The following is a 27,176-nucleotide window of genomic DNA, read 5'->3' as shown; positions in this document are numbered from 1 at the left end:
ACATATCATTTTCAACAATAATTAAACATACTTTTACATCTTATACAGGTTTTTTTTTTTACTTCCATCAATCACATCTGAAAACTTTCCAATCTATTTGCTTGATTTACATTTCTTATTTTCACTATTACATTTAAATCACATAACTGGTATCTCTCTTCTTTCTCTTCTTTGTAATGTTTCATACATTTCTCCTTACAAAACTTCTAGCGTAATTTGTTGATTACATTTGCTCTTCAAATAATTTGTATATTTCTTCCAATCTTCGGTGTATCTCTGGTAACGCAGGTTTCGAATCCTTCCTGTCATTTTAGCCAATTCTGCATAGTTCATTAATTTTGTCTGCCATTCTTCTTTCGTCGGAATTTCTTCTTGTTTCCATTTCTGAGCCAACTATTGCAAGAAATTGGAAATTGCAAGAAATACCGACAATAGAAGAATGGCAGATGAAGATGATGGACTTTTCGGAGCTAGCTGACCTGACTGGAAGAATCCGCGACCAGAAAGAGGACGAAACACAAAAAGACTGGAAGAAATTTAAAGAATATTTAGTAATATATTTTAATATAAGATAATTAAGAAATCCCTAGAAGTAACAGATTAGGCTGAGGGATAGAAAAAGATTATTAATAAAGATTAATATGGATTACAATTGGAAGTAAGGTTAAGAAGTTTGTAATGAAAGAAGATACTGATGTTATAAATATGAAATTGGGAACTGCTAAATATGTAATATGATGAAATCCAGATTAGAGGGTGTCGAGGAAGTCTTTTAGCAATGTAAATACACCAGGGGACAAGAAGAAAAAAATCTTCTTTATTTTGTGTGTGTGTGGTCCCCATCCCCCCCCCCCCGGAACTTTTATTTATTTATTTATTTATTAGATCTTTTATTAAGTACAAATTAGAAAACATACATATTTACAACAAAAGAAAATACAAAAGAAAAAGAAAATACATATAACCAAGGAAAAAATTAGAGAATATTTTATCTCTTTTCATATTTACAGTTATTTATACCTCTATAAAATGCTATTCACAATAAAGGAGTGAAATGAAAGATAAGATATCAGAAAAAAAGAACAAAGAAAAAACAAAGAAGTAAAAGAAAAAGATCATAGGTGAAAATTTTTTAAAGTAGATAAGTACTCACAATACATAGCCATTTCCCATCTATATTTATATTCAATTGTATAATTTCATCTTGTCCTTATCTACCTTAAGGTTTTTTTATTTTGTGTGTTTTTTATTGTTGTTAAGTTTTTATGTTGTGTCAAATGTAATGTTTTTCTTTTGTGTTTTTGTCTATGTGTTATAAGAGAAAACTAATAATTTTTTTTGGGGGGGGGGGCGGAATAAATACTGTTACTTTCCACTTTAAAAACCAGCCGCTCATTCCCTTTTTGACTGGTTCTTAGCAGTTTTGCGGTCGGCTCACATTCCTGCACCTGTGACCCTGCCGGCCTCACTAATAAGGGGCCTGGCAAAAAATCCAGGGGGAGCCGCCTTGGGCAAGCGGAAATATTCGCGCCAATGGATCCCCAACAATGGACTTTTCACAATGGGGAAAATGTTTCAAATGGTGTGGGATGGACAACCGATTGATGAGGAAATGTCTAAATACCACACAAGCAAAGCAGGATGAGTGCAGGGTGAACGAATAACCTCCTTGCAAAAGAAAACGGGGGGGGGGGGGGGTGATGTTCAGTGAAGACTAGGGATGCTCCAACATCCATGTAAGCTTTGCACAAGCAAATCAGGACGGAGACTCAATAAACCTGTTGTTTTTGGTTTTTTAATATGTATTTTTATTTTGCAACACAAAAACACATGCTAATAAAAAAGAAAAAGACAGAAAAAGAAAAGGAAAAAAAGAAAAGGCAATACAATATCAAAGGAAAATACAAAAATCTATACTAAACAAATATTAAACAATGTGTATATACCATATTTCAATTCTTCCACTTGCCTTTACTTTCATCTTTAGTAAACTGTTTCCTTCTCATTTCATTTCCACCCCTTTTTCTTTCTGTTTTTAGCTTTTACCCCATAATTCATTTTGCAAAAGTTAATCAAAACAAGTCCAACTATTAATTTGAGGGCACTGCTTTTTAAGGTAATTTCTATATTTCCCCCATTCTTTTTGAATTTTTTGTTTGGTCTGACCCCTAATCACACCTGTCATTCTAGCCAATTCTATATAGTCAAATCATTTATCTTGCCATTCTTTTTTTGTCGGTATAATTTATTTTTCCCATTTTGGGGGGCAATTAATGTTCTCGCTGCCACTGTGGCGTAAAGAAATATTTTCTTATTTCCCCTCGTTATGTCCATATCCAGTATTCCCAATAAAAAAAGTTTCTATTTTCTGAGCAAAACTTTGTTTAAACATTTTCTTTAGCCCTGTTATCTTTGGTCAGGATTATTTCTGGAGAGCTTCTCCCAAACAAGACAGGAAAACAGTCAGCCAAGCTAATAATCAGGGCCGTCTTTAGCAGAGGCGGCACCGGGATGCAAATATCCGTCCAGTGTCCCCGAATTACCACAATATTGTTGGGGTGGCTGTAGCTGCGCACTGCCAGCCATGGGGGAGGGCTGCAACTCTTCACCATGCCGCTGTGGGAGAACAATCCCTGCAGAGGCTTGGGAGTGAAGTTGCGCCCCGCCCAAGCCTCCTCGGGAGGAGAGCGCATGTCTCATGGAGGACCTTATGGTCTTCAAACAAAAACATCTTGGAGGTCCCGGGCCACAGAGAGGTTAGGCTGGCCTCAACCAGAGCCAGGGCTTTTTCGGACGTGGCCCCGACTTGGTGGAACGCTCTGTCACAAGAGACTAGGGCCTTGTGGGACTTGACATCTTTCCGCAGGGACTGCAAGACAGAGCTGTTCCACCAGGCCTTTGGCCAAGGCACAGTCTGACCCCCTCCTTTGGTACATAGCTGTCAACCTTCCCTTTTTTGGTGGGAAATTCCCTTATTCCAGCGCCGTTTCCTGCTGCTATCCCAGATATCCTGTAGACTGTCCCCGGGACAGGTGAGGCTGCTGATCCCTTATTTTCAAATCTGAAAGTTGACAGCTATGCTTTGGTAATCCTCATAGAACTCTAGCCCAATGGTTGCCATTAATTTGATTCTGAATTGGTTTTAGAATGAATTGATTTTAGAATGTGTTTCAATTAATTGATTGTGATTTTATGTAAACTGTGTTACTTTTACTGTTGTTAGCCGCTCTGAGCCCGGCATTGGCTGGGGAGGGCGGGATATAAATAAAAATTTATTATTATTATTATTATTCTTCCCTCCCAAGCCTCCTCGGGAGGAGGGCGATCCTGCAGAAGCTTGGGAGGGAAGCTGCGTGCCCACCAGCCATATATTTGGCGGGGCACAGTTGGCGGGCGTGTAGGGAAAGGGGAAGCCGCTGCCAAAGCCGCACAGCTCCCCTATTCGCTGGGGCGCCCCTGAGAGACCAGCGCCCTGGCGCTACGCACCACCAAGCCCTATGGGAAAGACAGCTCTGCTAATAATGCACTGGGTCTCCCTGAGTCGGTATTTATTTATAACATTGGTATGCTGCCTTTATCACTGAGTTCTCTGGGTACAGCTTACAAAAATATTAAAAATACAGAATGCAAGATCGGCCAAGATACATTTTCTTCTTCAACTATGGCTACATGTAATATTTTAGCCATTTGTGCTCCCCTTAATTGCTGGAAGTTCTAAGCGGTATGCATAAAATAGTCCAAAAAGCGTACAGTGGATTAAATTAATTTAAATCAACCCCCAAAACATTGCAGAATTGCTGGAAGCGTCCCCCAAGGGTCATCCAGTCCAACCCCTCGCAATGCAGGAATCACAGATATACGATATACGATATCTTTATTGTCATTGTCCCATGCAGAACAGTGAAATTGAAAACTACATAAAACTACTACAAAACTACATAAAACATTCAAAAACCCATAAAAACTCTAAAACCCGATTTTAAAATACACTATACTATAGAGACCCCTTATGCTGCGTTTAGAACCAGAATTGCATTTGCATAGAAACTGTTTCTCAGGCCGCTAGTCCTAGTCTTTATAACCCTATGCCTTCTTCCAGAAGGCAGAAGCTGAAAGAGATCATTTCCGGGGTGAGCACTATCCTGCGCTATCTCTGCCGCTTTCTTGTGGCGCCTGGCAGCATAGATTTGATCCAAGGTGGGAAGAGTGCACCCAATTATTCTCTCTGCAGTCTTTACAACCCTGGATAGCATTGGTTTTTCCCTGGCCGTGCAGCTCCCAGACCACACACACAGACCACAAGTTAATACGCTCTCCACAGTGCAATGGTAAAATGTCATCAACAGGTCCTTTGAGAGATTGTTTTTCCGGAGGATTCTCAGAAAATATAACCTCTGCTGTGCTCTCTTCATCAGGTCTTTGCTGTTTTTTCCCCAGATCAAGAAACCCTGGCAAGCAGCCATCCAACAGCAGCTCATTTAGTGCTTTTTGCCTTGAAAGGCCTAAGGAGAAGGCCATCGGATCTCCTGAAGAGCTTTAGGAGGCTCTCTCTGATCTCCTTGGTCCTCACCCCGTAGATAACAGGGTGGACAGCCCAGGGGAACAGCAGGTACATGACGCTGAGCAGGTTGTGGACGTCTTGGGAGGCCGACTTGGCCAGGCGGAAGACGATGGAGGAGGAGAGGCGGGAGGAGTAGCTGACGAAGAGGACGATCAGGTGTGTCCCGCAGGTGTGGAAGGCCTTGTGGCGGACGTTGCCGGAAGCGATCTTCAGCGCCGTGCGGATGATTTGGCTGTAGGAAGCCAGGAGGATGCTGAAGTCCAGGATGACGTCGACGCACCGCATCGCCATCCCCACTGCCTTGTTGATGGAGATGTCGCCGCAGGACAACCTCATCAGGGCCATGTGCTCGCAGACAAAGTGGCCGATGACGTCCGAGCGGCAGAAGCTCACCCGGGAAGCCAGGATCACCACGGGGCTGACGACGAAAATGCTACGCAACACGGAGGCGAGAGTCAGCAACGCCAGCAGCCGGCCGGTCATGATGTCCGCGTAGCGCAGCGGGTGGCAGATGGCCACGTACCGGTCAAGAGCCATCATCAGCAGGACGTTGCAGTCCAGGACGGTCGTGAAGTACAAGAAGAACATTTGCACCAGGCACTCGGCCAGCGAGATGCGGCTGGCGCGGAGAAGGAAGCTGAGGAGCATCTTGGGGAGGATGGTGGCCGTCCCACAGATGTTGACCGCCAGCAGCAAGGCGATGAGCAGGCACATGGGCGAGTGGAGGCTCTCTTCCGCCTTCACCGTGTAGATCAGGACGGAGTTGGCCGCCAGGATGACCACAAAGAGGCAGAAGAAAGGGATCGCAAGGAACTGCCTGGAATCCTCAAGGCCGGGGAACGGAAGAAGGACGAATTGCGTGTAGGAGATGTTGGCAGCTCCACTTGGGGTCTCCATGCCCATTTTCGGGTGGGTGGGTGGAGTTCTTGCCCAATACTTAGGCAACTAGGGCCTGGGAAGGTGGAAGAAGAGGGATTTCTTATTTTTTTTATAATAATAATAATAATTATTATTTAAAAAACAACATCTTTATTGCCTGTATAACAAAGTCATGGTTTTAACTTACAAAGTCATTGTTAACGATGCAGTTTTCCTGAAATGGAAATTTGCCTTTGTATAAATTTAAAAAATAAAAAACGCATCAAGTTTCATCAATATATTCCTGCAGAATATTTAACAGGAAGTCTTCAATGATGGCAAATGACTTTATTTACACTTCTGGTCCTTCTCTGGGAACCAGCATTGTTATGTTTAGGGAAGGTTTTAATGTTTGATGCATTATGGTATTTTAATATTTTGTTGGAAGCCGCCCAGAGTGGCTGGGGAAGCCCAGACAGATGGGCGGGGTATAAATAAATTGTTGTTGTTGTTGTTATTTCCACATAGCAAAATCTGGTCTAGCTTTGTAATTCTTCGTCCTTCAGGTGTAATCTAAAACTCTGTAACATATTCCAGTACCATGTTGACAAAGCCATCAAATCCTAGGAGTGTGCTAACAATTTCTTTGTCACTTTTCATCATGATGTGAATTTGTGAGCCTGTGCACTTGTCCACCAGCTCAAGAGGCAGAAACTGAGACGGGCTGGTAGTCACATTGGCTGCCATTTTGCCACGAGGCCTGAATAATCGAATCCCGAGGGATTTCTTATTTGCCGGCACTGGTGGAGCTTAGCTAAAGATACAGTTTACAGCAGCATTTGCCCGCCTGGTGGATATCAGATGCATTGGAATACAACTCCCATCAGCCCATCAGTGGTGGCAAGGAATGACGTGGGCTTACTAAGCAGTACATGTGAGAAGGAGCCAGGGGTCTTGGTGGACCACAAGCTGAACATGAGTCAACAGTGTGATGCAGCAGCAAAAAAGGCTAATGCTATTCTAGACTACATCAACAGAAGTCTATTGTCCTGATCAAGGGAAGTCATAGTCCCACTCTATTCTGCCTTGGTCAGACCACACCTGGAGTCTTGGGTCCAGTTCTGGGCACCACAATTTATGAAGGATGTTAATAATAATAATAATAATAATAATAATAATAATAATAATAATAATTTATTTATACCCCGCCCATCTGGCTGGGTTTCCCCAGACACTCTGGGCAGCTTCCAACAGAACACTAAAATACAATAACCTATTAAACATTAAAAGCTTCCCTGAACAGGGCTGCCTTCAGATGTCTTCTAAATGTCTGGTAGCTGTTGTTCTCTTTGACATCTGGTGGGAGGGCGTTCCACAGGGCGGGTGCCACTACCGAGAAGGCCCTCTGCCTGGTTCCCTGTAGCCTCCCTTCTCACAGCGAGGGTACCTCCAGAAGGCCCTCAGAGTTGGACCTCTGTGTCCGGGCTGGACGATGGGGGTGGAGATGCTCCTTCGGGTATATGGGGCTGTTTTGGGCTTTCAATGTCAGCACCAACACTTTGAATTGTGCTCAGAAACGTACTGGGAGCCAGTGTAGGTCTTTCAAGACCGGTGTTATGTGGTCTCGGCGGCTGCTCCCAGTCACCAGTCTGGCTGCCGCATTCTGGATTAGTTGTAGTTTCCGAGTCACCTTCAAAGGTAGCCCCACGTAGAGTGCATTGCAGTAGTCCAAGAGGGAGATAACCAGAGCATGCACCACTCTGGCAAGACAGTCTGCAGGCAGGGAGGGTCTCAGCCTGCGTACCAGATGGAGCGGATAAGGTGGGCAGAGGAGGGTGACCAAGAGGATCCGGGTCTGAAAATCAAACCCTGGGTCAGTGCTGGAGCCTCAGGAATCTCTCACGGCTTGGAGATGGAGTGACATGTAACAAAATGCAGATGTCGTTGTTGGGATCCTTGCCTAGGCAGGAAGTGCTAAAAGGATCGCTATGGCCCCACCAGAAAAGAAGATGGGGGTCGTGGAAGACCAACCTTACCTGGGAGCTGATGACTAGTTTTCTACTGCTCAAACTAACGGCTTCAAGTTAGAAGAAAGGAGATTCCGACTAAACTTTCTGACAGTAAGAGCCGTTTGACAGTGGAACAGTCTCCCTCAGGACGTGGTGGACTCTCCTTCCTTAGAGGTTTTGAATCAGAGGTTGGATGGGCATCTGTCCTGGATGCTGTAGCTGAGATTCCTGCATTGCAGGGGGTTGGACTAGATGACCCTTGGGGTCCCTTCCAACTCTAGGATTCTGTGACCAGCAGCAAGACGACTGGACATACCAGGAGGGAAATGTTTGGCATTCGGATGTGGATCAAGGCAGGGGGAAGTGTCGTCACCTGAACCATAACTGGACCTGAACGCTCAGGGGAGCCAATCTGAACATGACATCATTCACATATTTTGCTTCAGGGTGCTATATTCCCCTCCCCCAAAATCAAAATAGCTAGTATGGGATACTCAGAACATAAGACCTTGCTGAATCAGCAGCAGGAGAGGAGCAGGCAGAGGGCCTTCTCAGTGGTGGCTCCCGCCCTGCGGAACGCCCTCCCATCAGATGCAAAGCAGGTTGACCCTTTATTTCCATCTTCCTGCTTTGCTTTGATCCTGCAAAAGGGAGAGGAGAAACAACCGACCAGCACTGATTTGCAACAGCTGTCCTTTGCACCAGACCTCTGGACAGGGAGATTAAAGGGTGGGGATTGTTGCTTTGATGTGAATGATTTTTGGACTAGGAGGTGTCAATGTTTTATTTTTGTTTATTTGTTCATTACTGGGCCTGAGTATTGCTTTGTTTATTATATTAGTATATTTATTATATTATTTATTATTATATGGGTGGCGCTGTGGGTTAAACCACAGAGCCTAGGACTTGCTGATCAGGAGGTCGGCGGTTCGAATCCCCGCAATGGGGTGAGCTCCCGTTGCTCGGTCCCTGCTCCTGCCAACCTAGCAGTTTGAAAGCACGTCAAAGTGCAAGTAGGTCGGCGGTTCGAATCCCCGTGACGGGGTGAGCTCCCGTTGCTCGGTCCCTGCTGCTGCCAACCTAGCAGTTCGAAAGCACGTCAAAATGCAAGTAGATAAATAGGTACCACTCCGGCGGGAAGGTAAACAGCGTTTCCGTGCGCTGCTCTGGTTCTCCAGAAGCGGCTTAGCCATGCTGGCCACATGACCTGGAAGCTGTACACCGGCTCCCTCGGCCAATAAAGCGAGATGAGCGCCGCAACTCCAGAGTTGGCCACGACTGGACTTAACGGTCGGGGTCCCTTTACCTTTACCTATGTTTTTGTAATGGTTGCTAAACGAAATATTACTGTGTCATATGATTCCCCCCCCTTTATCGTAATATGCATTCTATATCTTTAATAGAAGAAGAAGAAGAAGAGTTTGGATTTGATATCCCGCCTTTCACTCCCTTTAAGGAGTCTCAAAGCGGCTAACATTCTCCTTTCCCTTCCTCCCCCACAACAAACACCCTGTGAGGTGAGTGGGGCTGAGAGACTTCAAAGAAGTGTGACTGGCCCAAGGTCACCCAGCAGCTGCATGTGGAGGAGTGGAGACTCGAACCCGGTTCCCCAGATTACAAGACTACCGCTCTTAACCACTACACCACACTGGCTTCGGGTGCCAAGTCTAATAAATGAAATGAATCAGGCCAGTGTCCCATCTAGTCCAGCTTCCTGTTCTCACAGCGACCGATAAAGGCAAACCCACAAGCAGGATTTGAGCGCCAGAGCAAGTCTCCCGTCTCCTGTGGGTCCAGCAACTGGGATTCAGAAGCACTGCTGCCTCAAACTATGGAGGGCAGAGTATAGCCATCCTGGCTACTACTAGTAGTAGTAATTTTATTATTTATACCCCACCCATCTGGCTGGGCTGCCCCAGTCACTCTGGGTGGCTTCCAGCATTAGGGCTGCCATGATTCAAAAATATTGTGTAAAATCCCCCTGGATGCAACAAATTGGCCCCAAATCCTTAATTTGTCCAGGATTTCCTGGCTATATGGTAACCCTCTCCAACACATATAAAACATCATAAAACATCAAACATTTGAAAACCTCCTGATACAGGGTTGCCTTCAGATGTCTTCTAAAAGTTTGGTAGTTACTTTTCTCTTTGACATCTGGTGGGAGGGCATTCCACAGGGCGGGTGCCACTACCGAGAAGGCCCTCTGCCTGGTTCCCTGTAGCTTTGCTTCTCGCAGTGAGGGAACCGCCAGAAGGCCCTCGGAGCTGGACCTCAGTGTCCAGGCTGAACGATGGGGGTGGAGACGCTCCTTCAGGTATACTGGGCCAAGGCCATTTAGGGCTATCAAGGTCCGCACCAAAACTTTGAATTGTGCTCAGAAACGTACCAGGAAGACTGGGATTGTGGCATGGAAGAGGGGGGCTTTAAATCTATGTTCCTCACACAGCTGTGATCAGAAGTGGATGCCCCTTGCTTGGTTTTTTGTACTGATGCCCAAACAGTAAAGGTAAAGGTAAAGGGACCCCTGACCATTAGGTCCAGTCATGGCCGACTCTGGGGTTGCGGCGCTCATCTCGCTTTATTGGCCAAGGGAGCCAGTGTACAGCTTCCGGGTCATGTGGCCAGCATGACTAAGCCGCTTCTGGAGAACCAGAGCAGTGCATGGAAACGCCGTTTACCTTCCTGCCGGAGGGGTACCTATTTATATACTTGCACTTGACGTGCTTTCGAACTGCTAGGTTGGCAGGAGCAGGGACCGAGCAACGGGAGCTCACCCCGTCGCGGGGATTCGAACCGCCGACCTTCTGATCGGCAAGCCCTAGGCTCAGTGGTTTAGACCACAGCGCCACCCGCGTCCAAACAGTACTGATGCCCAAACAGCACTTGATGCAGATGTTTTGGACTGCAGCCCCCATCGGCCCCCGAAGCAGAACATCTGGAGGCTCCTGCATCAAAGAAATGGGAATGGAAGGCCTCCTTGCCCCCAATTCTCCCAGAGCACAGTGGGTCACACGGGTCGGGGACCCATGGCACGGCTACCTCTGACAGCATCCTTTTCCCCTCCACCCCCCGCAATTCACATAACCTCTGAATATGCAGCCTAGCATTACTCACTGAGACCCAGAAGAGGTTGTGGCAGCCAGGTGGTGGAGTTCCAGGCCTGTCTGGCTGCAAACCAGGTGCTTAAATAGCCACGAGAGTGAATTCCTCCTGGAGCAACAGCAGCCGAGATGGTGTTGTCTCAGGTCTAGCTCCTAATGGTCCCAAAGGGGCCCAGTCTTTGAACCACTTCCTAGTGTTATAATAATTCTAAAGTCTCAAATATAAATTAAATGTTCATAAATGTGCGAGGCAAACACATGCACAAGTATATAAACCACGTGTCTGAAATAGGAGAACAATCCTGAAGCCATTTTGACTCTCCCAATGACATCAAATGTTTCTCTGCAAAGAGGGAGGAAATGGGAAAGCCTCCCCATTGTCTTTTGATGACCTGTTTTAAGGGCGTATGTGTGCATGAATAGGGTGAGCCTGTGACCTGGAGTCAGGAACTAAAGTATTAACCATCACAAAAGAATGGCCAGGCTGCCCAGGTAAACCAACCAGTGACCATTATCAGGTATCCTGGCAGAAAGGATTTCTGCTGTAGACCGCCTCCCTCTGTGATGCATGTATGATGTTTTGGGGGGTGGTCTTGGGCTACAGGGCAGGGAATTTAAAATGTCTATACTGTATAAGGGCAGGCACACCTTTGTTCGGGGTTCCTCCTCCTTTCCTGAGTGTGAGGGGAGCACCCTGTTGCAACAGATCAATAAAGATCAGGCTTACGAGCTGCTTTGCTTCACAATATTCTCTGGTTGGCCTCTGTTATTTTCTCCTATCAATAGGGAACCTACTTACGGACTCTGTACGGGCTCCTGCATACCACACATGTATATGTGTTGGGGTGGTTGTTGTTATTGTTTTTGTTGGTTATTATGGTATGTATTTTTGTGTTTTTATATCGTAAACTGCCCTGTAATCTTTGGAGAAAGGGCGGTATAGAAATTTAATAAATAAGAATAATAAGAATAAGTAATAAACACATGTTGCAAGTTCATTGCAAAGCCATGATGTGGGAGATGAGAACTCTGGACAGATTTTATTTCTTAATTTACCACAGATTGTTAAACCAAAATGGACCTAGAATATGTTGCTAACTGTTGGTGCTATAACGCTGCTTCTTTTTGTCTCTTTAGAACAAACTTTTCTAAGTGTGTGACCAGATCTAGTTCGTACCAGTCTCTAGCAGCTGCTTTCCTTACAGCAAAGTAAAAGTTTTATATATCTGGAAATCCCATTCCTTCATGTTCAGTTTTTTTATTTAAAAAAAATTATAGAACACTGATACACTGAGGAACGATTGCTTCTAAAGTTTTTAATGTTGCTGACATTTTGCAGGAGGGTGGTGTTCACATACTCTAATATAACAATATATAATATTATAAATAATAAAATAACTCTGTACATTCCCAGACCCCATATAAATGCTAAACGTTGTAATGAAGTGAGTGGTTCTGAGCATGCACAGACTGATTTTCCCTAGCTGCAGATTGGCAGCAGCCTAGGATTAGGAAGCCAAAGGCATAACTTTTAGGAAGGTTGAGCCAAAACTATTAACCCCCTCTTGCCTAGTTCATTTAGCCCAGCCACTCTGTGGGACAAGAAAGTCAAGAGGTGGAGTGCAGTTCAGGTGACAAGGATACTGTCAGGTGTCCTATTATTCCTCTGCTAAGGCAGGTGAAACTTCTTGCCCAGACACAAACCTGGAGCAAAAAGCCAGAAGTCCTCTGACTCTAATGGTGGCCAGGGCAGGACCTTCAAAGGAATGTGTTGCAGAATCCTTCCATGGCCGTTAAAAGAGACCCAACCAGCAAACTTTTGCCATTTGTTCCCTGTGTCTCATGAAAACCCCTGAAAACCCCTTTACATGAATCTAGACCAGACTTGGGCAACCTGGTCACCAAGTGTCCAATGTCTCCTCTAGATAGTTCTGCTAAACCCGCCTCGTATCCACACAGACAGATCGGTCACTTGATTCTGCTCACAGCCACAGCTTTCCCAGGGACCAAATGAGCCCATTTCCTCCTGAGCAGCTTCCAAAGACTGTCCTGGATCTCCTTAGTCCTCATGCCATAAATGATGGGGTGCAGGATCCAGGGAAGAAACAGGTATATTGTGCTGATGAGATTGTGGACATCCTGGCTGGCTGACTTGGCTAAGCGGTAGACAATCGAGGAGATGATTCTGGAAGAGTAGGTTGTAAAGATGACCATGAGGTGGGTGCCACAGGTGTGGAAGGCCTTGTGTCGGGCGTGGCCAGAGCTCATCTGCATGGACACCTGGAGGATGCAGCCGTAAGAACCCAGGAGAAAGCCAAAGTCAAAGATGGCGGTGATGGTTCTTGCTGCCAGGCCTAGAACCTTGTTCCTGGAGATGTCACCACAGGACAACCTCATGAGGGCCATGTGCTCACAGGCAAAATGCCCAATGATGTTGGACCGGCAAAACCTCACCTGGGAGGCCAGGATCACTACTGGGCTGACGAAAGCCACGCCCCGGGCAAGAGCGACCAGTGTCAATATCACCAGGAGCTTCTTCGTCATGATGTCTGTGTAGTGCAGAGGGTGGCAAATGGCCATGTATCTGTCCAGAGCCATCAGGAGAAGAAGATTGCAGTCCTGCATGGTGGCAAAGTAGAGGAAGAACATCTGGATCAGGCACTCTGTCAGGGAGATGTGGCTGACTCTGAGAAGGAAGCTGAGGAGCATCTTGGGAAGGATGACGGTGGAGCCACAGATGTTGACTGCGAAGAGCAAAGCAATCAGGATGTACATGGGCGAATGGAGACTGTGATCTGCCCTCACGGTGTAGATCAGGATGGAGTTCCCTGCAACAATCATGAAGTAAAGGCAGAAGAAAGGGATGGCGAGGAGATATCTGGACTCTTGGAGGCCTGGGAAGGCGAGCAGAAGGAAGTCTGTGTAGGAGACGTTGGCTGTTCCATTCTGGTCCCCTCCAGCCATCTTCGCAATGATTCGAGATAACAATCCTTAGATCTGAAAAGAAGAAAGAGAGGAACAGTTCCACCATTCTATTTTTGTTGTTGTTAGGTAGCCTCCAAATCTATTCCCATCTGTAAAATAGGAGCATCTAAATGCTGGAGAGCTTGCACCTCCATAGGCACATATCTCCACATGAGGTGGAAATGCCCCAAAGTTCATTCCTGCAGGAAATCTCCAAAATAACCAAAAAGATAATAAAAGGAACTCCAGAACTAGCCCTATTAAATATATTCCAGGACAACAATGCACTCATACATGTCAAAAAACTTACAAGACACTTACTTGCAGCAGCTAGAAACATCACAATTTGATGCTACTTTAACTCCTGCTCTAAGGGAACAATGGCTTCAAGTTACAAGACTGGAGATTCCAACAAATCATCGGGAAGAACTTTCTTATGTTAAGAGCTGTTCAGCAGCGGAACAGACTCCAACGTGTTTTGGTGGACTCTTCTTCCTTGGAGGATTTTAAACAGACGTTGGATGGCCATCTGTCATGGATGCTTTAGCACGATTCTATGACACTGGAAGGACCTATCAGGAGTGAACATAGACCAGTAGTACCAAAACGTGTGGGAAACCGCTCTATTAGAGAAGTTAACCAACAAACGTAAATTAGCAGGGGTACAAGCAAAGGAAGATGCCTTCACCCCGGTGTTGTTCCCCTTCATCACATACACAGCACAACGAGACAATGACCTATGAGTAACCTGACCCAAGAACCCACCCCACCCTCCATACAGACAAGCCACACGACAACCAATTGAACGGAACCCTCTGGACCCCTCAACACCCCACCCCCCGCAATGCCAATAAAAATAAGTAAGGAAGTAAATAGGTAAATAGGTAATAAGGTAAATAGGTAAAGGACCTACCCATGGGATGCTGACACAAATCCCCACACTAGTACTAAGCAATTGAACGATAGAACAATACCCCCATCTCTCCCTCCCTTTTCTTTCCCCCTTCTTTCCCCCCAACTGTAAGATGTCTATGACATTAGTGTCTCACGTGCTGCCATCTGCCTTGTTGCAGGGCAGATTAAAGGGTAAACCGTACGCGGAACGAGTCTGCCCCTGCAGCTTGATGGAGGTGGAAACTGTCTCTCATGCCTTGTTACACTGCCGTTTCTACGGGGATATACGCTCGGTATTTATCACTCCTGTTATACAAAAATCTCCAAATGGGTCCGAACTTCAATGTCCAAAACTCCTGGTAGAGGACAAGGATCCTGAGATCACGCTAAGGGTGGCCAAATTCTGTCCGACTGCCATAAAACTTAGGGAACAAGCTGTACTACCAAAATGATTAAGGTTTTAAATGACAATTTTAGGTTATATTTTAGTGATCAAGTTTTAATATATATTTTTAACTGCCACTATATCTGTATTGTCTCTGTTATACCCAGTTGAAATTTAATGTATTCCTATTGTGTTTTAGGATTTTCCTGATATTGTAAGTGAGCCGGAACTGGTATGTGACCACAGTAATAAAATTCAATTCAGTTCAATTGGTGTCTCATACTGAACATTAACAAACTGTGAAACAGACTCCAGGAAGTGGAGACGCTATATGGACTTTCCCTTGTCTATTTATTGGTTTTGTAAAACAAGAAAATTTTCAATCAAAACAAAACAAAACAAAACAACAAAACAAAACAGCAGTTCTTTCATCTCTCCCTTTGAAGTGTGGACAAGACAGACTCAAGAGCGCAAGATCCCAGTAGCTGAATCAGATCCTATTCCCACAGTGGCTCCTTCTGTTTTTGGACTCCCCATCACCCCTGGCCACTGGTCCTGCTAGCCAGGGATGATGGGAGTGGTAGTGTAAACCAGCTGCAGACCCAAGTTTGGGAAACCCTGCCCAAAAGACAGCCCAAAAGCAGGATCTGCGCACTCCCCACTTGTGCTCCCCAGCATCTTGCCCCTTATCCTGAAAGGAGGACACAGCCATTATGATTGAGGCCCTTATTCTCCAAGAACTTCCTGAGTCACTGCCAAGGCAAATGTCAACAGACCTTCACATCTTGCAAGAAGCCAAGTCTTCCTGCTGACAGTCCTTTATTCAGACCAGAAGCTCCTGCACAAAACTTTGGACTTGAAACCAGGCTGGATCTGTCCCAAGGTTTGCCTGAAGACGCACCGACCCAGGGAGCAGGATTCTGCTCCCAGTTCTGTAGGCAGAACACAGAATGCGTGGAAAGGATCTCCAAAGCATTCCTGGAAGGGACCTCCAACTTTTCCTGGAATATATATCCAGGGACTAAAGGAGAGCCTACTGGATGCGGCCAATGGTTCTCCCAGAGGCCGACCAGATGCCCCAAGCAGGACTTTCTCCCCACAACTGTGAAGAGCAGAGCAGAGCCATCCTGGCTAATAGCCATTGACAGGAAAGAAGTGGTGCAACATCCCTAGGCAAGCTCGCTTCCCTCCCCTCTTTTTCTCCACAAATTTCCTCCTTACATCTTCCTCCAGATTCTCCCCTAAATCCACATCAGATCAGCTCTTCGTGAAAGAGGGTGCCCAGAATAGAATGTGGGCTTCCCAGACTCTTGTCTGTCCAACTTTGAGCCTTGTAAGTCTTGCATAGGGCAACCTGGATAATGTTGCACCTAAAACAGCAGCCCAGCATCCTAGTTTGACTCAGCCACGTTCCTTACCTTGTCCTCTTCCATTTCAGCATCCTCCTTTAGGGACAGATGCCGCAGTTTTACCTACCTTGATGCGCTGAGAAGCATCCAAGGGCCCAGCAGGGTCTGAAGGATGCTGTTGTGCCCGACAGGATTAAGTAAGCTCAGCTCTGTTCTCAGAGGAGTCCCAGGCAAGATGGTCCCCTCTTGGGAGCCGTAATTTATGGAGTCCGTTTTTAGCCTCCAGTTGGGAATTGGCACAGCTCTATCACTCTTGGGTGGGAGATGATGGTCAGGTCATAGATCTGGCATCATGGACCATTTGTAGCTTGACCCAAGTATGCCAGCCAGTCACACAGGCACTATGAATGAGCAAGACACACAAAATTCTACCTCATGCCCTCAGAGCCAAGTTATTCTCGAAGTGGGAATCTTCCTCATGTGGCCAAACCACCTGGGTTTACCCACCCGGGAAGAATGGCAGATGAAGTTGATGGACTATATGGAATTGGCGGAAATGACTGGCAGAATCCGAGACCAGGGAGAAGAGTCGGTGGAAGAAGACAGGAAAAAGTTTAAAGACTATTTACAGAAATACTGTAAAATTAATGAATATTAGAAAAATGTTGGAATGAAGTTATATGGCTTTAGTAGAAATGTTATAAGGAATTAAGTATAAATAGATTAATAGAGCATTAAAGGAAAAAATAAGGTTAGAATGAGTTAAGATAATTATAGGATAGAAAACAGAGGAAGATGGAAAGGAATTGCTGAAACAATTAACAGAAGTGGAATACAAAAAGGGAGGTGTGAGGAGGTCACTGAAATAAGTGAATGAAAGATAAGATACTGAAATTGTTTGATGTGTTTTAAACTGTTTTTGTTTTGTTCTGTTTTGTTAGTTTAATGTGTTATGTAGTGTTTTTGTATTGTTTTGTATTGTTCTTTTTTCTTCTTCTTTGTAGTGTTTAAATTGTTGGAAAAAGTATTAAATATTATTTTCAAAACAAACAAACAAACAAACAAAAAACAAACCACCCATCCCCATCCACACACAAGAGGGAGTCCCCAGGTTTGGGGGAATCCCAAGGTTTGCAGAGTTTATGATGAGGGCTGGATATCCTCACTGCCCACGGCAGAATATGCTGACCTCTGACTTCTCATAGAATCATAGAATCATAGAATCATCGAATCATAGAGTTGGAAGAGACCACAAGGGCCATCGAGTCCAACCCCCTGCCAAGCAGGAAACACCATCAGAGCACTCCTGACATATGGTTGTCAAGCCTCTGCTTAAAGACCTCCAAAGAAGGAGACTCCACCACACTCCTTGGCAGCAAATTCCACTGTCAAACAGCTCTTACTGTCAGGAAGTTCTTCCTAATGTTTAGGTGGAATCTTCTTTCTTGTAGTTTGGCTGGACAGGTGGGCCTGAGACCCTCAAAACAAAATCTGAACAAAATTGGTGAAGCAGCGAAGAGTTTATTGATTACATAGACATCCTTGCAAGCACAGGTGTCCAAATGTAGGCACACACAAACTTAGCAAAATACAAGCTACATGCAGTGCAAGTTCTTTCCCCTGTTTCGCCATTGGCTGGGCATGCGCAGGGTTTACAGCCTATCACAACCGCCTAATTAAAATACTAAAATCCCCGCCCCTGTTGACATCTGCCCTCACCCTGAATTCTGCTGCCCATCCCTCACATTTACTGAAATATACTCGGAGTCGAGTGTGGATTTCATGCTCTTTATTCAGCTCATAGTAGTGAGGAATTTGGTCAATGCCCCCATGCCTTTGTCTATGACGTAAGCCATGCTCTAACCACCAGTTGTTCCAGTTACAAGTGTAAGTGAGTTCTATGTCTTTTGAAGCCAAGAGGACAGAGCCACATCCTTTTTTTTGAAAAAAATACAATTTTTATTTATTTTCCATTTAATGTTATACATTCACACCGTCACTATCCACTATACCACACTGGCTCTTTAGAGCCTATCAACTTCCTTCCCTCCCGCCTCATAGTTTTCGAAATTAACCTTTATATCACTGCAATTTATACGTTTTCCAATTCTAATTAGACTTATTACAGAATGTCTCAAGATTTAAATAAATATAAAAAAGGAAGAAAGTTTCTCATTACAAGTCATCGGACAACCCTGCTAGTGATGTTAATTGCTTACAATGATCTTTCAAATATTGTATAAATTTACTCCAATCCTTTTGGAATACTTGATTGTGCCGGTTTCAGATTTTTCCTGTCAGCTTCGCCAGTTCTGCAAAGTCCATCATCTTAATCTGCCACTCTTTTTTCATCGGTACTTCTTGCTGTTTCCATTTTTGGGCTAAAATAATTCTTGCCACAGTTGTTGCATACATAAATAGTCTTTTATCTTCCCTTAGTATCTCTTCGCCCACTATACCCAGTAAACAGGCTTCTGGTTTTTTTTTTAATAACAAAAGTATTTTTCTTTAACTTCTTTTTCTTTAACTCATTACAGTGGTACCTCGGGTTACAGACTCTTCAGGTTACATAAGCTTCAGGTTACAGACTCCACTAACCCAGAAATATTACCCAGAAATATTAAGAACTTTGCTTCAGGATGAGAACTTTGCTTCAGGATGAGAACAGAAATCGTCCTCCAGCGGCACGGTGGCAGCAGGAGGCCCCATTAGCGAAAGTGGTGCTTCAGGTTAAGAACAGTTTCAGGTTAAGAAAGGACCTCCGTAACGAATTAAGTTCTTAACCAGAGGTACCACTATATATATCATTTCCCAGAAAGCCTTTACCTCTATACAAGTCCACCAGGTCTGGTAAAAGATACCTTCCCTTTCATGACCCGAAAAAACTGTCTGCGGACAAACGTCGGCTCCCTCAGCCTGTAAAGCAAGATGAGCGCCACAACCCCAGAGTCGTTCGCAACTGGACTTAACGGTCAGAGGTCCTTTACCTTTACCTAATACATGTTATATGTTTATATGTGTTAACCTCAATCGATATCCAGTGCTCTTTTAAAATGTATTGGGGAGGGGTTTTTTATTGAGTTGTTTTTGTTTTTATTATGTATTTTGTGTTTTTATATTGTGATTTTATGTTGTAACCCTCCATGAGACTTGCAGGTATAGAGTGGTATAAAAAAATTAATTAATAAATAATAATAATATCTCCAGGACCTCCTCTTCCCATACAAACTGCCCAGGACCCTGTACTTGTCAGATGCCAGAGGTCCTTCTCTATGTCCCCCGCCCCCAGAGAGGTTCGGAGGGTGGCAACACAAGAACGGGGCCTTTTTTGTGGTGGCTCCCATGCCTGGCAAAAACATTCCTCTTTACCCAGGCCTTTAGCCATTAAACAATCTATGATCATTTTATTCAGTCTATCATTAGGCTTTTTATTATGGTTTTTTTTTATTATGCTCTGTAAAATGTGTTTTTAATGTTGCATACTGCCCTGGGATCTTTTGATAAATGTCGATAAAAAGGTGAATAAAGAATAGGAATATTAGCAAAGCTTTACTCATTTCATTGGGGCCGTTTAAACACAGAACCACCACGAGGCACTTCTGAGAGATGTGTGTTCACTTTAATCCGTTAAATCTATTTTATTTCTCAATTTACTACATTTTTATTCCGCTTAATATACAGAACATATTAACAGACAGATCATACAGATCATGATATACAGAAGTGAACATTATCAGTGTCTACCAACCACAATAGCGGCTGGAATCTTAATTCTTGGAATCCCAAGGAGGGGCTGCGTCAAAAGCTAAAAAACCCAAAAACCTAAGCATGCATATCACAAAAGATTCAGAAATATACATATAAAATGTCAGCAAAACAAAGTGAAATATACTCGGATTTCATGCTCTTTATTTCAGCTCATGGTAACCAGGGAGTAAGTCTTCCCCGAAACCTCTGGCTATATATACATTATTTACACAATGGGTCCTGTGTGATTGGCTGATTCAACTCCCCTCCTGGAGCCTGATTGGGTTGGGCGGCTTCCAACAAAAGATTAAAAATACATTAAAACACCTGTCATTAAAAACTACAGTAGTCCCTCAAACATTAAAAGCTTCCCTAAACAGGGCTACCTTCAGATGTCTTCTAAAAGTCAGATAGTTGTTTATATCTGGGTGGGAGGGCGTTCCACAGGGCGGGCGCCACCACCACTTCTCACAGGGAGGGAACAGCCAGAAGGCCCTCGGAGCTGGACCTCAGGCTGAACAATGGGGGTGGAGACGCTCCTTCAGGTCTACTGGACCGAGGCCGTTTAGGGCTTTCAAGGTCAGCACCAACACTTTGAATTTTCCTTGGAAACGTACTGGGAGCCAATGTAGATCTTTCAAGACCGGTGTTATGTGGTCTCAGCAGCCGCTCCCAGTCACCAGTCTAGCTGCCGCATTCTGGATTAATTGCAGTTTCCTGGTCCTCTTCAAAGGTAGCTCCACATAGAGCGCATGGCAGTAGTCCAAGCGGGAGATAACCAGAGCATGCACCACTCTGGCGAGACAGTCTGCTGACAGGGAGGGTCTCATCCTGCGTACCAGATGCAGCTGATAAACAGCTGCCCTGGACAGAGAACTGACCTGCGCCTCCATGGACAGCCGTGAGTCCAAAATAACTCCCAGGCTGCGCACCTGGTCCTTCAGGGGCACAGTTATCCCATTCAGGACCAGGGACCCAGCCAGATGGGCAGGGTATTATTATTATTATTAATAATAATAAAAATATGTTTTATTACATTATTACATTATTATTATTATTCTATTGGGACCCACCGAGAGTGGTTGGGGAAACCCAGCCAGATTGGTGGGATATAAATTATATTATTATTATTATTATTATTATTATTATTATTATTATCATCCCCGTCTGGCAAAACAAGAAGAGCCCTTTGACAGTGGAACAGACTCCCTCAGAAGGTGATAGCCTCTCCTTTGTTGGAGGTTTAAAACAGAGATTGGACCATCAGGGATTCTGTAGCCACGATTCCTGCATTGCAGGAAGGTTGGACCTTCCAACTCTATGAATCTGCAAAAATGACATCAGCATTTATCAGCAGGATCTGTGCAAAACTTCCTCATAACACTGTTAACGGAGAAATCTGAGGGCTCCCTTGGACAAAAAACAAGGACACCAGCCAGGAATAGCAGAGCAAAACAGCAGCCACTCGGCTTGGTCTTGATTGAAGACTGTCGCGACAGGACTCCCACCTGCCACCAGGTGGAACAAGATGGAAGCCCCAAACAAAAGAGAACCAAAACTTTTATTAGCTGCTAATTCCCATGTTACACCCCCAAACTACATCACTAATACATCATGGTTACATCATGAAAGGGGAGGTCTGGTGGCAGTAATCTGAGCATCCTGGACCCTGCCCCATGGTTCTCCTTGCCCTCCACCAAACACCCATCAAGTGGAACAAAAGAGATATTCACATTTCCCTGTTTCCCAGCCAAGTCTCCATCTGGGTTTGTTATTTCTGGAATGGCTACCTGTCTGGCACTCAGGTATCAGGATGCCAGGAATTATCCCTCAGGCAGAGGGGCTGCTGAGGAGCTGAGCTCACATGTCTATATGCATTTCTGCAGTTTCCCTAGTGAGCCAGTAAGGTAAAGGTAAAGGGACCCCTGACCATTAGGTCCAGTCGTGGCCGACTCTGGGGTTGCGGCGCTCATCTCGCTTTATTGGCCGAGGGAGCCAGCGTACAGCTTCCGGGTCATGTGGCCAGCATGACTAAGCCGCTTCTGGCGAACCAGAGCAGCGCACGGAAACGCCGTTTACCTTCCCGCCGGAGTGGTGCCTATTTATCTACTTGCACTTTGACGTGTTTTCGAACTGCTAGGTTGGCAGGAGCAGGTTCCGAGCAACGGGACCTCACCCCGTCGCAGGGATTCGAACTGCTGACCTTCTGATCGGCAAGCCCTAGGTTCTGTGGTTTAACCCACAGCGCTACCCGCGTCCCTTAGTGAGCCAGTACATAGATGCATTTATCAGTGAATTCTTACATTTGGTATCGTGCAGCAAAGGCCCTTTGAATAGATAGGAAGAAACTGTGATGAAGTGTTTTGTGGGGACAAATCACAAAAGTCACAAAAGTGATGGTGCTGATTCTAGTAGTGCATGGTATCTGCTGGAGGGGCAACCCCCCAAAAAACCTATACATAAATTCCTGCAACAACACAACCCGAAATGGCCGCAGCATTTCCAGCACCATAGAAAAGGGCAAGGTGTCTATTTCGTGGCCTGCTGTTTGCTTTCAGTTACTGGAATCCGGAAGTGGACAAAGTTAGAAGTTTCTAAAGTTGCTGCTGTTTATCTCCACTGTCCTTTCACACCTCCCTGCGGGTGCAGCCAAGACTGCCGAGTGCAATTAGCCTTAATGAGCTGGACAATAACAGTGGCAGAGTCTGGGGGCCGCAGTGGACTCGATTCTCCCCGGCCTGGGCGGCCCCAGGGCCCCTGCCTGTTCGCAGACGACTCAATTAGCTGCCCTGTTGTAACAATTGCCACCTGCCTCCCTGCTGGGCCAATTTCCAGCAAAGCAAAACACCTTTCCCTTCAGACCTGAAGTTGCCGCTCGGACTTTCCTTTAGAGTCCCAAGTTTGCCGTGTGGTCCCACACCTCTGCCTTTTCTGCATGGCAAAGCAGTATGGTACACTGGTTAGAGTGTCCGACTAGGACCCAGGAGAGACCGAGGGATAGAAATGCAAGACAGTCATACCTCGGGTTACAGACACTTCAGGTTGTGTTTTTTCAGGTTACGGACCGCCGGAACCCGGAAGTACCGGAATGGGTTACTTCCGTGTTTTGGCGGTCGCACATGTGCAGAAGTGCTAAATCGTGCTTTGCGCATGTGCAGAAGTGCTGAATCGCAACCCGCGCATGCGCAGACACGCAGCTGTGGGTTGCGAACATTGCAGGTTGCAAACATGCATCCCACTGTACATTTAAGAGAATGAATAAACCTCCAAGGAACGCTACGTGGGTTGTAGAATCTGGTCCCGTCTCAGGGTCAATTGCAACATTTAACCGTTCACTTTTGAACGAGTGAAGAAATGTGACTTTGAGACAACAGACCCTCCAAGTGTCCCTGTTTTCCAGGGATGTCCCTGTTTTCACTGGAGAAACGTTGGAGGGTATGGAGTTATCTGACCCCGGAGTCGCATAGGGAAGTTTTTTAATTTTTAAAAAATGTTTTATTATGTATTTATAGATGTTGGAAGCTGCCCAGAGTAGCTGGGACAACCCAGTATGATGTGCGGGGTATAAATAGTAAAATTAGCATTATGGAATGGGACGTCCCTAATTTTCATTGGAGAAATGTTGGAGGGTATGGGACAATCTAGGCTCCTCACTTATTATGGGGACAAGCTCAAAGGTCAGATCCTAAGTGGGGGTGGAGACAACAGGCCGGTTTACAGGCCGAGGGAGCCGGCGTTTGTCCACAGAGAGTATTTCTGGGTCACGTGGCCAGCATGACTAAGCCGCTTCTGGCGAACCAGAGCAGCACACGGAAACAACATTTACCTTCCCGCCAGAGTGGTACCTATTTATCTACTTGCACTTTGACATGCTTTCAAACTGCTAGGTGGGAAGGAGCAGGGACCGAGCAACGGGAGCTCACCCCGTCGCAGGGATTTGAACCGCTGACCTTCTGATTGGCAAGCCCTAGGCTCTGTGGTTTAACCCACAGCGCTACCCACGTCCAGTATAAAACAACAAATCAACAACCCTGCATATTGTCCAGATAAAATATCTGATAAAAGTCATGGAATCATAGAATTGTAGAGCTGAAGGGACACCAAGGGTCATCTAGTCCAACCCCCCTGAAATGAAGGAATCTCAGTTAAAGCATCCAGGACAGATGGCCTTCCAAAATTGAAGTCTTCATAACTAGCTAAAGCCTATAAACACACACACACACACACACACACACACGTGTTAATATTTTGTTGAGTTTGTAATTGTTTTAATTTTGTGTAGTATTTTAAATTTTTCCTCTGCATTAATAAACGTGCACGCACACACACACACACACACACACGATGGGATTGATTTTGTGTTGCATATTTATTTAAACTTTGTGTTTTATTTTTTACACAGACAAGTGTGCTCATATTGTGTGTTTGTTCTGGTATCTATTCAGTTTAGGTTTCAAAAGATAACAATTCAGTGTAAGGTATCTGGTTTCTGCACGTTTTCAAAAATAACTGCTGTTTTTCCAAAACCCACTAGGTGGCACTGTGGTTTAATTTGTTTGAGTTTGTGAGTCCAAGAGCTACAAGGGAGACAGAAACAGAGATATATAACCTTAATTATTCCTGCTTAAAATCTTACTTGCCTCTTTCTGTAACAGAAATGTCCAGACTTAAAATTAAATTCCTGCGTCATCTGAACTGTGTTATTATTGTAGACTGCTTTGAGGTTTTTAAACGACCAAGCAGTGTATAATTTTTCTGAAATAAATTACACGGCCTCAGTTTCCCTTTTAGAGTTTTTTTGCTGCAAGAAGGCGGTTGTCTAATTGTAGTGGGCTTGGTGTGAATAATTCTTTTATGTCTCTTGTATGCTGCAAAGGATGTCAAAGAGAAAAATAACTACCAGACTTTTAGAAGACATCTGAAGGCAGCCCTGTTTAGGGACGCTTTTAATGTTTAATAGGTTATTGTATTTTAGTGTTCTGTTGGAAGCCGCCCAGAGTGGCTGGGGAAACCCAGCCAGATGGGTGGGGTATAAATAATAAATTATTATTATTATTATTATTATTATTATTATTATTAAATCCCTTTTGGAAACAGGGTGGCTTACAAATCTCTCCAATGAAATAAAACACATCACTTTATTCTATTACGGCGGAAGTTGCACAGGGCCTTGAAATCTGATTTTGATACAGGGCACAATGCTGACAACAAACGTAGGCATGTTCTGTCTGTGGTTCCTTGCTGTGGTGTTTGCTACATATTGTGGGTGAGAGGGATGGCAGATCTGTATTTTGAGTCTCCTCCCAATCTTACAGTTCTCCCGTTTCTTTTTTTGAGCTCAACCTGAACCCCTGGGGCGCGGCTGCAACCTAGGATGCCACCCCAGGCAGTGGTGGTACAATGGCTAGAGCGCTGGGCCTGGGAGGGACCAGGCTTCAAATCCCCACATGGCCATGAAGCTCACTGGGCCACCTTGGGCCACCCACTACCTCACAACAGGGCCGGCCGCAAATGAGGCAGGATGAAGCAGCTGCCTCGGGCGGCAGGCAGGGACAGTGGATCCAGGCCCCTAGAAGTCCACCTCTTGCAAGGGGCGCCTCCTCCTAGGGATCAAGCTCTTTTGCCCCCACCCAATATTTTTGGGAAGAGGGGCTGACCCCCAATGTCCAAAAGTTTTGGAGTAGAGGCCAAGCACATCCGAGTGTGGTCCCCAGATGTCTCCTCCTCCTTTTCCTCCTGAACCGCCCTGAGACCTCTGGGTATAGGGCACTATATAAATTCAATTAATAATAATAATAATAACAACAACAATAATGGAGGCGGGAAGCAGCCCCAGGCCGGTAGCAGCAGCAAGAGGAGCCACAGCCATTGAAGCCACGCTGCTGCCACGTTTGGCTCCACCCCCAGCTCCTCCCACATCCTGAAGCCATGCGCACAGCGTCAGGATGTTGTCCTGGCTCCACCCCAGCTCCTCCCACATCCTGAAGCCATGCACACAGCGTCAGGATGTTGTCCTGGCTTCACCCCAGCTCCTCCCACATCCTGAAGCCATGCGCATAACGTCAGGATGTTGTCCTGGCTCCACCCCAGCTCCTCCCACATCCTGAAGCCATGCGCATAACGTCAGCATGTTGTCTTGGCTCCACCCCAGCTCCTCCCACATCCTGAAGCCATGCGCATAACGTCAGGATGTTGTCCTGGCTCCACCCCAGCTCCTCCCACATCCTGAAGCCATGCGCATAACGTCAGGATGTTGTCCTGGCTCCACCCCCAGCTCCTCCCACATCCTGAAGCCATGCACACAGCGTCAGGATGTTGTCCTGGCTTCACCCCAGCTCCTCCCACATCCTGAAGCCATGCGCATAACGTCAGGATGTTGTCCTGGCTCCACCCCAGCTCCTCCCACATCCTGAAGCCATGCGCATAATGTCAGGATGTTGTCCTGGCTCCACCCCAGCTCCTCCCACATCCTGAAGCCATGCGCAAGCGTTATTTCCGGTCCACATCCGGGTCGGAGGAGGCCTGTGCACATGCGCACAAGCTATTTCCGGTGCTCCTCTGACCCGGAAGTGCGCACGCGTATGGGCACGTGCTCCCCCGTCTTCTGGCCCACTGTGCAATCGGCGCTGGAGACACTGGCCCGAGGCGCGGTAAGTTTGCTGACCTCTGCCCAATACCATAAGTGCGCTAGGGCTTCCCTGGGCCACATGCAGAGGCCTCGGGCAAAAGCAGAAGACGAAGCAGCAGTGGGTAGGTGGTCAGTGGGGGAGGTTGTGGGGCAGTGGAAGCGGGGGCAGCAGTGGGGTGCTGTCCACCATGAATGGGACTTAAAAAGGTAAAGGTGGACATGCCAACCGACTCTGGGGTTGCGGCGCTCATCTCGCTTTATTGGCTGAGGGTCATGTGGCCAGCATGACTAAGCCGCTTCTGGTGAACCAGAGCAGCGCACGGAAACGCCGCTTACCTTCCCGCTGGAGCAGTATCTATTTATCTACTTGCACTTTGACGTGCTTTCGAACTGATAGGTTGGCAGGAGCAGGTTCCGAGCAACGGGAGCTCACCCCGTTGCGGGGATTCGAACTGCCGACCTTCTGATCGGCAAGCCCTAGGCTCTGTGGTTTAACCCACAGCGCCACCCGCGTCCCTGAATGGGACTTACTTCCTAGTAAATGCAGACAGGATTGAGGAGGCAGCATTTATGGGGTTGGTACGGGGGGGGGGGGCGGCTATGAGCACACTCTGGTAGATGTTCCTCTTAGTGATTTGCACCCCTCTGACACCCCCATCTCCCCCCCTGGTTTTATA

General features: G+C 45.9%; 2 protein-coding genes across 2 annotated transcripts; both read right to left on the bottom strand.

Annotated features, from left to right (window-relative positions):
• Window positions 1-4,474: 4,474 nt before the first annotated feature.
• LOC308476349 (olfactory receptor 52K1-like) lies at window positions 4,475-10,618 on the bottom strand (the record flags this gene model as incomplete). Its single annotated transcript, XM_081003891.1, has 2 exons — window positions 10,546-10,618; window positions 4,475-5,513 (listed from the first exon to the last, which is right to left on the bottom strand). Exon 2 carries the CDS (start codon window positions 5,462-5,464, stop codon window positions 4,475-4,477), a length of 990 nt encoding a protein of 329 aa, XP_080860017.1. The 5' UTR covers window positions 5,465-5,513; window positions 10,546-10,618.
• A 1,834-nt stretch (window positions 10,619-12,452) lies between these two features.
• On the bottom strand, window positions 12,453-13,496 carry LOC308475273 (olfactory receptor 52K1-like; the record flags this gene model as incomplete). Its single annotated transcript, XM_081002331.1, has 1 exon — window positions 12,453-13,496. The coding sequence occupies one exon, from the start codon at window positions 13,494-13,496 to the stop codon at window positions 12,501-12,503; it is 996 nt and encodes a 331-aa protein (XP_080858457.1). The 3' UTR covers window positions 12,453-12,500.
• Between the last annotated feature and the right edge of the window lie 13,680 nt (window positions 13,497-27,176).

The sequence above is a fragment of the Podarcis pityusensis genome, assembly GCF_964106645.2.
Source record: "Podarcis pityusensis genome assembly, chromosome: 4".
NCBI lineage: Eukaryota > Metazoa > Chordata > Lepidosauria > Squamata > Lacertidae > Podarcis > Podarcis pityusensis.
This window is presented reverse-complemented; position numbering and strand designations above follow the sequence as displayed.